This window comes from Herpailurus yagouaroundi, unplaced genomic scaffold (assembly GCF_014898765.1).
Source record: "Herpailurus yagouaroundi ecotype Mexico unplaced genomic scaffold, PumYag 29, whole genome shotgun sequence".
Lineage (NCBI taxonomy): Eukaryota > Metazoa > Chordata > Mammalia > Carnivora > Felidae > Herpailurus > Herpailurus yagouaroundi.
Window position 1 is genome coordinate 65,110,928 of NW_024412377.1, and position 12,034 is coordinate 65,122,961.

Genomic DNA, 12,034 nt, shown 5'->3' on the forward strand with positions numbered 1-12,034 from the left:
GGAAGGAGGGTTTTAAGGTGTTGAAGTTGTACATGGAAGACTTCTTGTGTGTGGGGGGGGTGATGTTTACACTGAGGCCAGTCAGCTGTAGGCACTGTCCTGATGGAGGAGGAAGGGTTCAGAGTAAGTCCCAGGCAGCGGCCAATCTGAGCCTGGGGCAACCTGCCAGGTGGGGCGGGGCTGGTTGAGAGGAACAGACCCGAACCCCAGCCCTCCTTCAGCAGTGAGCCCCTGGGAGATGACTCTCTCTTGGTGATGGAGGGAGGCCAGTGCAGAGCAAGACATCCAGAACGTGAGATGTCAAGTACTAAGGGGTGTATTCGTTTCCTCTGGCCGCTGTAACAAATGACCACAAACTTACTGGCTTACAACGACACAAATGTATCACTGACCAGTCTAGAGGTCAGAAGTCCAAGATGGGTCTCAAGAAAACTCCAGAGGGGAATCTGTTTACTTGCTTTTCCAGCTGCTAGAGGCCACCTGCATCCCTTGGCTCATGGCCCCCAGCCGGCAACTGCATCCCTCCAATCTCTACTTCTGCCCTCACAGCCCCGCCTCTGCCTCTCCCGCTTCCCTCTCATGCATAAGGATACTTGTGATTCTATGGAACCCTCCTGGATAATCCAGGATTGTCCCCTTGTCTCAAGGCTCTTAACTTCATTTCCTTGTGGAAATACTTCTGCACATTGTTAACCCAGGGTTTGGGCCATGACCCAGTCGAAGACCACCAGAGCCGTCCATTGCCAGGTTCGGGGCTAGGCACGGCTCAAGCCAGGGCAATGACTGTTCTTGGAACTTATTACAGAGCTATCGGGGAAGAAGTGCTATGGTGGCTATCTTTGGGAGAATCCCTCTGACGCAATACACACATGGGGAAAGCAGATTTGAGTAATGGAAAGAGATGATGACAGTGTTTGAGAATATGGATCTAGCTATGCCTGAAGCCAACTCTGGACTTCTCAATTACATGAACGAAAAAAAAAATCTATTTGGGTTCCATTCCATTTCTACCAGTTGCAGCCAAATAGGTACTGATAAATCCAGTCTCCGGCACTAGCCTCAGGCTTAGGGACCGCCTGCAATGTCCCTCTCCCTTTCCCCAGGCTTCCCCATCCTTCAAGACTGTTTCACCCCACCTCTCCCTGATTTTCCACACTCCCAGCTCACCTGCCCCTACCTAGAATGCTCCCCATAGGATCCCAAGCTCTCCAGTTGGCCGCCTCAGCCAAGTGCCTCCCCACTGCCCCCTTGGCCTTCCTTGTCCTTTCAGCCTTTGGGATGAGCTGCCTGTCTGCCCTCTGGTCACTTACATCTGCTGGGACATGACCTTCCACCAATCTGGAAGGACCAGATGCTAAGCTACAGGAGAGTCAACAGCTGCCATCCTCGAGAGCAGGGAAAGAAAAGCGTTATTGGTCCTTCGCCAAGGGTTGCAGCGCCCTGTCCTTGACAGGGCCCCAAAAGCCAGCTCAGAGCTTCTCACCCTGAGGTCTTCTCTACAAGGACAAGGCATCCCCAACAGAGCAGCAGTCAGATCATCAGTCATTTCCCCCGGACACAGAGAATCAGGAAGCCTCCTTAAAGATCCCGGTGCCCTAATCCTTCCATACCCCTGATTCTGATCTGATTCTCTGATTCTGATCTGATGCACAGCCAGGGTTGAGGACCACTGCCATCCCTCAACAAACTTTATGATCTTTGAAGGCTTTCTTCACACTTCTCTCCTATAGGACTGACTCCTCCTCAGCTGAACTCTGAGATATTTGGGCTACTTTTTTTTTACCCCATAAAAATCTCCCTTTAGGAGCTCAAAATGCTAAAACTTGAATACCTCCAGACACAGGAAGCTCACCACTTCTCTGGCAAATCATTCTCTTGCTGGACGGTGGATCCAGGTCTGCCCTCTAAACTTACTTCCCTCCAGCCCTCTGGGAAAGCTGACAGAGCACCTCTCCCCCTGGCCTTGACCCCCCAACTTTCCAGTGCTGGCCTCAGCCCCAACACTCGCTGGCTGTTCAGGAGGACAGTCTCTTGGGTCCCCTACCATTGATACCCACATTTCCACAGGCCCCTCCCTTATATTCCAAGTATCTCTAGCTGTTTCCTGGGGAGTCTCTGACATGGGGTCCCGTGCCACCTCATGCCACACCTCTCTCAGCCCCTCCTCGATGGGAACACGCACTGTAAACATTGTAGCACCATCGAGGCTGCCTCTGAAGAGAACACGTGTGGCTGCTACAGCTCTTCCCACAGAAGGAAGGTGTCGCTGCTGAGAGGAAGGTGCAATGAAAATGTGGGGTGCTGCAGGGGTGCAGTGCGTTTTCCAGATCAGAGCATCAGACTTGACGATGCTTCTCAGGGAGGCTAGGCGAGGCCCCTGTTCTGCCGCAAACCACCCACCTTCCAGAAGCTACTCCCAGACCTGGTGTGTATGAGCCAGGCTCTCCTCCCCAGCCAGCACAGCCCAGCAAGCTGCGTGGGTACACAGCCTGGCCAAGCTCAGTATGTAACAAGGGCCACGAGGCCCATGATGGCACAGCGGCAGGGGGGTCAAGAGAGCCCCCATCCCCTTATTCCACGAACCTTTATTGTTATTATAGACACCACTTATGAGTCCCCACTGTGCATGCTGTAGGCTCTGGCTGTGCAACCCTGGGCAAATCAGTTCTCGTCTCTCAGTCTATTTCTTACCTGTAAGACGTGCATGATCCTTGTCTCTGCCTTAAAGGATTGTCAGCAAAAATGAATGAAATGAGTAAGTCCTCAAATAATGTCAGCTGCTGTCTCACTTCTTCTATCCTGACCACCACACAGCTAGAAGGGAGGAGGAGACTGAGGCTCAGGGAAGCTCTCGACCCCTCTCAAGGTCCAGCAGGGAGAACTGTGGGTGAGGCCAGAAGCCCTTTTTCCACCATGCCATTGTGTCCAAACTTAGGGACTCCATTGTCACTCCCAGCAGCACACCGGGGGCCACGGGCTCTGAGACATATCGGGCCTGGTCCCTGGTCCAGACAGACACACAGACAGTAGCACTGCCAGGGAGGGAGAGCTGTGATGGGGACCTGGGAGCTGGGGAAAACCAAGGAGAGTCCTCACCCAGACTGGGGAGCCCTGGGGAGACACAGGAGAGGTGACTTCTTAGCCAGGCCCTGAGGGCTGAGTGCTACACATGGAAGCAGCCCCCCAGTTCCTCAGGGAAGCAGCTGGAACAGTGGTAAGGACATGGGTTAAAGCCTGGTCTGCCCCTCAGCCGTGTGAAGAGTAAGTCTGCCTCTCTGAGCCTCCGTTTCCTCATCTAAATAGCAGGGGACTTAGTAACAGCAAGATCACGTTGGTGAAGATGCCTGGCGCCTGGTAGGAATTTATAGGCTGCAGAATCTCAGTCTCCAAACTCTTACTAGGCGCCTCCTGCATGCCCAGCCCAGGATGGGAGATTATCATCATCCAGTTTGCAGACAAGGATGCTCAGGCTCTAACAGCTGAGGGACTTGCCTAAGGTGGCACAGGTTCACCACCAGCTCTGCATTCACTGAGCGCTTACTAAGTGCTCATCACCTCAGTGAATCCCCCAAACATCTCTGGGAGGATGGCGTTGTTTGTTTCCATTTCACAGATGAAGAAATGAAGGTCCAGGATGCGGACCTGCACAAGATCATCAAGGGGCGGGGGGGGGGGGGGGCGTGTGGCTTGACAAGGGGCCATGACGAAGGCCAACCTCAACCTTCTTTGGCTCTCCACGCCAGTACCTCTGCCACCAGGCTCCAGATGTGGCCCTGGACATACCTAGAAGTTGACCCAAACAACGTGGTCCCCCAAGGGTGTTTGAGGTTGACTCTGAGATACCCAGATCCGAATTCTCAGAGGAAATAAGCTTATTAGAGGGGTTTGAATTTGCTGCTAATAGAACAGTGGTGGGCATTGGTTGTTTCTTCACCTGTAAAACATAAAATGATAATAATCCTTCCCGGTGTCCCCTGCCTCAGATAGCAGAATCCACCCTGGTTTTCCTGCGGGACCCACCCGTTGCCTCCCTCAGCCCAGGAGATTTGGATGGGACCAAATCCCCACCCCCAGCTTCAGGCGTGGAGCCCAGCAGGGCTGGCTAGTCCCCGAGGTGCAGTGTTCGGACCCAAGTCCCAAAGGTCTTGGTGTCTCTAGTGGGAAGGAAGAGGTCTTTCAACGATGCCGTTGGGAGGAAAGGACAGAGGCCAAGGCTGCCCCAGAGTAAGCGTGGCACAGGAGAGCAGAGCCAAGAACTGGACATTGTATCCTGACACACCATCTGATCGTCTGCGTGCAGCCTTGTTCTGGCTAAAGCAACCCCTTGGGGGGCGCCTGGGTGGCGCAGTCGGTTAAGCGTCCGACTTCAGCCAGGTCACGATCTCGCGGTCCGTGAGTTCGAGGCCCGCGTCAGGCTCTGGGCTGATGGCTCGGAGCCTGGAGCCTGTTTCCGATTCTGTGTCTCCCTCTCTCTCTGCCCCTCCCCCGTTCATGCTCTGTCTCTCTCTGTCCCAAAAATAAATAAAAAACATTAAAAAAAAAATTAAAAAAAAAAATAAAGCAACCCCTTGGGAGATTTAATTACAAAAACCAGTAAATGCCCCTCTTTTCTCAAGCCCCCCTTTGGATCCGGCTTCTGATACTCGCAACAGCAGAAACTTGACAAATAAAACAACCCCAAGTGGAGCTAAAATATCACATTTGCCATGAAAAACAAAAATACAAGAAAGCATTAACGTTTTAATGGTAGTAATTAAACAAACAGGAAAACAATCAAATTAAATAAGAGAGTTTTATTTATCTAGAAGGCAGTACTTAAAGAGAATTATTTATTTAGGAAAGAATAAAGGTGGGGGGAGGGGAATGGAGACTTCTGAAATTCTGAAGAAGGCATCTGGGCACTCAGAGGGAGACACCATCATGGATTGAGTGCTAACTATGTGCTAGGTGCTTCTCCTGACCTGATCCATTCCATCCTCAAAAACCCAGCCTAAGTAGTGGTTTTATACCCACTTTCACAAATGCAGAGATTGGTGTTCGGAGGAAACAGACACTTAGCCAAGGCCACATAAAATTGGCACCGAGCTTCATCTCACCCCGAGTCCAGGGCTATCTGCTCATCAAATAATTCACTCAGGAAGCATTTATTAAGCACCTGTGGAATACCAGACCCTAGGATAGCGCTGTGATCACAGTCACTGGTGGTCACCGTCGGAACATTATAGAAGGCTTCCAGAAGTGGAAAAATCCATCGTGAAAATCAGGGCCAGCACCAATGAAGACGAGGCTACCTCCCTCCCCAACCACTTCTGGGTCACCAAGTACAAGGGGAAAATTCAAGTCCATCTGATTGTAGAGTCTGCACATGCCCTAAAACAGAACACCCTGTGTCTCCAGGACCAGCACAACTCCCCTGTGCTCGGAACTTACATACTCCCTCTGCTCTTGAGAAAAGCGCTGATAGCCTCGTCTAGAAACCCTTCAACTTTTCCTTCTATAAATAAGAAATCCCTTGCAAATAATTACACAGCCTCTCTACCCACCGGTTCTAATGAAAAGCAAATGCTTCATAAATCTTTTTAAAAATTCCATCCACAAACTCCACCTGATGGGAGACTTCAGGAACTCAGAGCCACACAGGGTCAAGCTGGACCTAGTTTAGCTGGGACCGCCATTGAATGAGAACCCGCTGTGAGCACGCAGCGTCAGGCTGTAAGCCTACAGGTTACTGCTTCGCTGAATGCACCCAGGCCCCTGGCAGGGACGTAGCCCTGGCCTCCATAGCACAGATGAGAACACTGCAGCCCAGCGAGGCGGAAACATACAGTGATCCAGGGCAGAGCAAGACCTGAACCCAGACCCCTCTGTTCCCAGAGGCTGTTCTGCTCTCATCTCGCCATCCTTGCCCGCACATTGGGCAACAACAACAAGGCAGGAGCAGCACTGAGCCCCCAGACACTTCTTTATTGCTGCAAGAAGAAGCTGAAAGCCCCCCTGTCTGGTAGCTGCAGAGTAGGGTTGCAGGGACTCTAGGGAACGAAGTCACTCACATTCTGCCCAGACATCTTCAGAATAGATCGCAGCGCTCTGGGAACATGCCTCCTTAGTCCCATAAATAATGGAGAACCCGTGCGTCCTGTGGCATTTCTGCTGAAATCATCACTCACCCACACTCTCTGCGCTTCCCGCAGAGGCCAAAGAAATCCTTGCTGATTTTTTTTTAAATGCAGCCTTTTGTGGAACGTAGTTTTGGATTTAGCCTCCACTGAGCCCCTACTCAGTGCCATGCCCTGTCTTAGGCACCTGAGGGGCAGAAATGACCTGAACACAGCCCTGCCCTCAAGGAGCTCAGATGCTGCTGAGAGGGGAGAGATTAAACAGACTCTGGAGTTGCCGGGAGGTCAAGTATTCAGCAGAATCGGGAAGAGTGGGGAGCAAGGAAGCGGGGGAGGGTCGCTGCAGACCAGACTGGCAGGTCAGTGTCTTGCAGGGGAGATAGGAAGAGTCAAGGCTGTGCCCAGTGGGGGAGCCACCCTGGGGAGAAGGGTGTTCTTAGAAGGGGCGGGGCTAGTTGGGGAGCCATGGGATTCCTCTGTCACCCTCAGGTCTCAGTCAAGCTATGAAACTTACAAAGTCACAAAGGTAATGAGATGTTGTTGTTGTTGTTGAGATGGGGAGGGTATCAAGATGTGCACACCTGTAGCCAACCTGAGGCGGTACACACAGATGTGGAAGCTGAGTGTCACAAGGAGGAAAGCCAAGGGCGTGTGGAAATCAGGGAAGGTGTGAACTGGCACAGGCTCTGAAATGGGGGAGTTTGGCAAAGTTCATCGACATTTTCCGGAAGCGGGTGGCCCCAAGAGACGCCTGGCAGCCTAGCACTGAGTGATGGGAGGGAAGGAAGCGCAGAGAAAGGAGTGGCTTACTCTAGGGTGGGGTGAGGGGTCTACAGGAGGAATGACGCTGGAGGTGGAGCCAGAAAGATTAGCTTGAGTTTGCCAGGCAGAGAGGAGGGAAGCATTTGAGGCAAAGGAACCAGAGGGTGGGGACGTCTGTTGCCTTGGCTTCCCCGCCTCTGTTCAGCACTTCATTTGGTAACCACCTCCTGACTTTCCCCTGGGAAATCCCCACTCTTGGTCCCCGTGGTTTAGGTGGAGCTAATGCCACTCTCCCAGATGCAGGAATGGGCTTATGGTCCAGTCCTGGCCAATCGGTACACCCCAGCCCCCACAACCATTGGTTTAATGCTGGGCACGTGACCCCAATCGGCCAACGGGAGTCAGCCCTGGGACCTTTGCTGGAATATCTAGAAGAGACTCTTCTTTTTGTTTTTGTTTTTGTTTTTTTTAACTTCTTTTTTTTTTTTTTTTTTTTGAGAGAGAGAGAGAGAGAGAGAGAGGAAGCACATGAGCGGGGAAAGGGCAGAAAGAGCAGGGGGAAGAGAGGATCTGAAACGGGCTCTGTGCCAACAGCCGAGAGTCCAACATAGGGCTCGAACTCACGAGCCATATGGTCATGACCTGGGCCGAAGTCGGACGCTTAACCGACTGAACCACCCAGGTGCCCCAAGAGACTCTTCCTTCCTCCTGAAGTTACTACCCCTGATCACCATGAGGGGAGTGCCTGCCTGAGAATGGAGTCAACACAGAGGAAAGCATATTCTAAACAGCATGACTTAAGTACCTCTGCATGCCTCAAGCTCCCTCCACCGCTGGATATTCCATTACATGAGCCAACAATTTTCCTCTCCTTGTTTAAAAGTCTTTGAGATGGCTTATCACACCGGTGACCTCCCGGATTGTGACAGTGGGTGCGAAGGCCTAGAGGTGGCAGATGTGCTGTGTGTCTAGATGCTTATGGCGAGTAGACTGTGGCAGGAAGTGAAGTTGTGTAGGTAGCTGTGGCCACGTCTCAAAGAGCCGTGATGTGAAGCCAAGCTGGGCTGAGGGCGCCGGGAGAGGACTTTAAGCTGAGGAATGATATAGTCAGATGGATGTTTGCGGACCCACTCTGTTTATTCCTATGTGTTTAAAACCTAGAAAGAAGCCACCAAGTAGAATGCGAGCCAGACATTTTTCTTCTCCAGTTTTTCGGCACGAAGGTGCTATCTAAGGCACTGAGGGCCCAAGAGGACGCTTCCAGGAAAGGGAGGTAGCTGGCTGAATCTTTAGGAGGAGATTGGCACGCTGGCTTGTACATTCAAAATGCCAACTAGTTCTAGCCCCTGGCTTCAGCTGTCACGGACTGACTGTGCTGTCAGTCGCTCTGATCCCATAGAGGGGGAAGAAAGACTATTCGTGTATTGTTCCCCCCTGAAATCTAACTCCACAAAAGTCTTCTGTCCTTGCCTCTGCCTCGGCTGATGGATCAAAGGACTATTAAAGCTGATAGACAAGAGGACCAGATAATGAGTTATTTGACGCTAGTGGTATGCAAACGGCCAGAATGATTAACACACTCTTAGGGAGTTGGTGATAGATGGCCTTATTGGCACCAATTCATCACCTCTTCCTGTTTCCAAGCCCTTTGTCACGTGACATTAGAGTCCCTCTCTTAAAAGAGGGGAACACTAGAGTCCCCCTCACATTAAAATGTGTCCCATTTTCTTGACTTTGGGCTCAGTCGGGTGACTTGCTTCAGCCAACAGGAGGTGAGAAGTGACAATCCGCCTGTTTCAGGCCTAGGCCTTCGAAGACCTAGGTGCTTCCACCCAGCTCCTAGCACTCTTGCCATCACCATAAGGAGAACATGTTCCGATGAGACCACTGTTGGGGGGTGTGATTCTCCATGTCTCCACACACCGAATGAGAAGACACCGGGACTGGTTACATAATTTGTAGGTTCCACTGCAAAATGAAAATGCAGGGTCCCTTACTCAAAAATTATTAATCATTTCAAGATGGTTGTAGCAGAGCATTCAACCAAGCGCATCCTTCTATGCCTGCGCAGGACCACGTGCAGTTTCACAGGTCCCACGCCTCGGAAGCCAGTCCTGGCAGGGGCAGTGACAGTTGTTGTTTGAGACTGGCATGACCAAACTGGGGTCCTCAGGTCAGATCTGGTCAATCACTTGTTTTTTGTTTGGCCCTAGAGCTAAGAATGTTTTTACATTTGTTATTGGTTGAAAAACATCCAAAGAAGAACCCGATTTCGTGACATGTGAAAATTACTGAAATTACAATTTCGGTATTCACCAAGGTTTATGAAACGCAGCCCTGCTTATACCCTTACATCTTGCCTGAGCTGCTGTCACACCACAACGATAGCATTGAGTCACTGCAACAGCGACTGTGGGATCCACAAAGCCTAAAACATTCTTCACTCCCTGACTTTTTACGGAAAATGTCTGCCAACCCTGTTGCCGATAGACAGAAGGGTCACCTCTCCAATTCTCACCTAGAACAGCTGAGTGGCAACTGAACCACAGATCTCTGGGATGAATGCTTGTTGCTGTTACACCCTCTGAGATTTTGTTGTTATGTGTAATGTGGCAGTCACAAAACATTCGGGCTTTGATGTAAGTTAAGATTTCTCAAAGAATGGTGCGTGGGATGAGTTCAGGAGCCTTACGTGGCATTGAATTGCATCATGAGAAAGGATTGCGTTTTCCCCCCTTCTCTTTAAGTCGTTATTTCATCAAGAAGGGAGCTTCAGCTTGGTGCTGGTAAGTCTTTAATGCTTTCCTCACTCCTGGTCATTTATTCGTAACAGGGACAGAGCACCCTTTGAATTCACGAATTTGTCAGGTAATGGTATCCCTCTAGAAAGGAGAAGAGAGTTGTTTTCATTGTATTCCTTTTGATGATTTATCTTCTATTTCTGTCAAGCAAGACTGGTTTCTCATTTATGTCAGTGCTTTTGTCCTGCAACTGTTGATGGAAAAATCATGAGTGTATTTTCAGAAAAATTATAAAGGCGATATTAGTTAAATTTAAAAAAATATTGAGTATATCATCCTGCAGGTGTAAATAAATATGGGGAAAATCACAAAAGTGGGGGCCAAACGGCTAAAGTTTGGGAAGCACTGATACAGATGACTTCTGAAACCCCTCCCTTCTCTGGTTGCAGAGCATGATGCTAAGCATATTAAATTTGGGATGACTTTCCCTGGCTCAGGCTTTATCTCTGCTGCTCACTGGCTGTTTAACCTTGAACAGATTATTTCACCTCTCTGAGCCTCAATCCCCTTGCTGCAAAATGGAGATAGCACTTATCAACCAGCATGCTTCCTCTTTGTCCCCTACTAACAGAACCCCAATTTTATTCAGGTATCTACTATCCCCCCCAAGTAGCCATGAGCTTCATGGAAGTTGATCCCAGCTCCAGCAGTGGCCCAGTCGCCCTTCCTCCTTGCCAATGGTTTGTCCAGGAGTAGATTATAAACAAATGCTGGCCACTGAGGCATAAGAGACTTTTCTGGACATTTTGTAGCTTCTAAGAGAGAGCCGCCGGAAATAATAGTCCCTTGTATTTGCCTGGGTATTACTGAGTCTGGATGTAATTCTTGGAACCACTGTAGTCAGTTGCCTCTGATAAAGCCAACACTAATAAAAGACAAATGATAGATGGACAGCCCCCAGGTTTGGTGATATTTGTTGAGCTGCTGAATCAACCAGCCCTGAAGCTAACCCTATCTCTGTAAGTGAAATGTGTGGGGTTATAAATGTCCTTATTGTTTAAGCCGGTTTGAGATGTGGCTTCTGTCACTTGCAATCAAAAGAAACCTAACTAATACAGACATTGGTATTTTATGTTAAATAGCTACATTAATACATCTGCAAAATGGTCTGCCTGGTTTGTGATTATACGTACAGTCCTGTGCGCATAAGCATCTGCAACAGGGACTCCCACTGGCCAATCAGTATTCCTTCCCCCATTCTTCCTTGCAAACAAAACCTAGATTTTATTCAGGGTAGCAATGTGCTCAGGTAAAAGACTACATTTCCCATCCTCCCCTTGCAGGTAGGTGTAACCACATGACTGAGTTCTGGCCAATGATGTGCAAGTGGAAGCAAACTGTAAGCATTCCAGGAAGACTGCCTAAAGGGAACTGACTCAGCCAAAGTACAGCCCTTTCAGCCTTTCCTCTCATCCTCTTCCTTGAGCTTCCAGTGGAGTTGTGATGGTTGGAGCTCCTGGAGTCCTCTTGGGCCATGTGGTGACCCTGAGGACAGAAGATGTGTGCAGCAGAGCATAAACATGGAAGGAGCCTGGGTTCTTAATGAGTTCCTGGAGCACGCATACCAGCACTGCACTACCTTTATGCAATAAAGTAAATCTTTGTGTGTTTAAGCCCCTGTTACTTTTGGGATTTCCATTACACACAGCAACACCTAATCCTAACTGATAGCGTATCTAATTGGAAATTCCTTGTTCTCTATCAAGAGGCTGATGTCTGCAAATATACAAAAGTATGCCTAGAACAACTTTCAGATACACAAAAGGCCTAAGATTTAATATGATCTTTATTGACAGTTGGATTCTCCAAAGAAACTTAGATTTGGTGGGAGAATAAAAACAGATCATTTATGTTGTACACTTAATGCAGAATCCAGTCCATGCAAAGCACGCAAATAACAATGACTTCTAGATTAGTCCAACCTAACCTAAGGTTGGATCAATTAGTCCAACCCTGCGATTTGACATGTGTGGAAATGGAGGTCCAGAGAGGGGAAGCCCCTTGTCCAAAGTCCTGTAGCCAGTGGGTAGTGCAGGCAAGACTAGAGCGCTCATTTCTTCACCTTTGCCTGTGATCTTTCCTATCTTCCTGATCCCTTTTGCAAGGAAATGAGGCAGTGGTCAGGAGGCCCTGGCTGACCATACCCCCTCCAGGAGCCTCTCTGGCAGCGATCCTTTGTCTCAGTCCACCCAGGTTGCTGTAACCAAATACCACAGGCTGGGTGGCTTATAAACAACAAACATTTGTTTCTCACAGTTCTGAAGGCTGGAAGTCCAAGAGCAGGAAGCCAGCGTGGTCCAGTGAGGGCCCTCTTCTGGATTGCAGTGTTCTTGTTGTGTTCTCACATGGCAGAAG

General features: G+C 49.7%; 1 protein-coding gene across 1 annotated transcript in view; it reads left to right on the forward strand.

Annotated features, from left to right (window-relative positions):
- Window positions 1–11,449, forward strand: part of HRH2 (histamine receptor H2) — a 79,012-nt gene extending 67,563 nt beyond the window's left edge. Inside the window, exon 3 of the mRNA XM_040445580.1 lies at window positions 10,963–11,449. Within this exon, the coding sequence (XP_040301514.1) occupies window positions 10,963–10,966 (4 nt within the window). The 3' untranslated portion in view covers window positions 10,967–11,449. The remainder of the gene's footprint in view (window positions 1–10,962) is intronic.
- The last annotated feature ends 585 nt before the right edge of the window (window positions 11,450–12,034 follow it).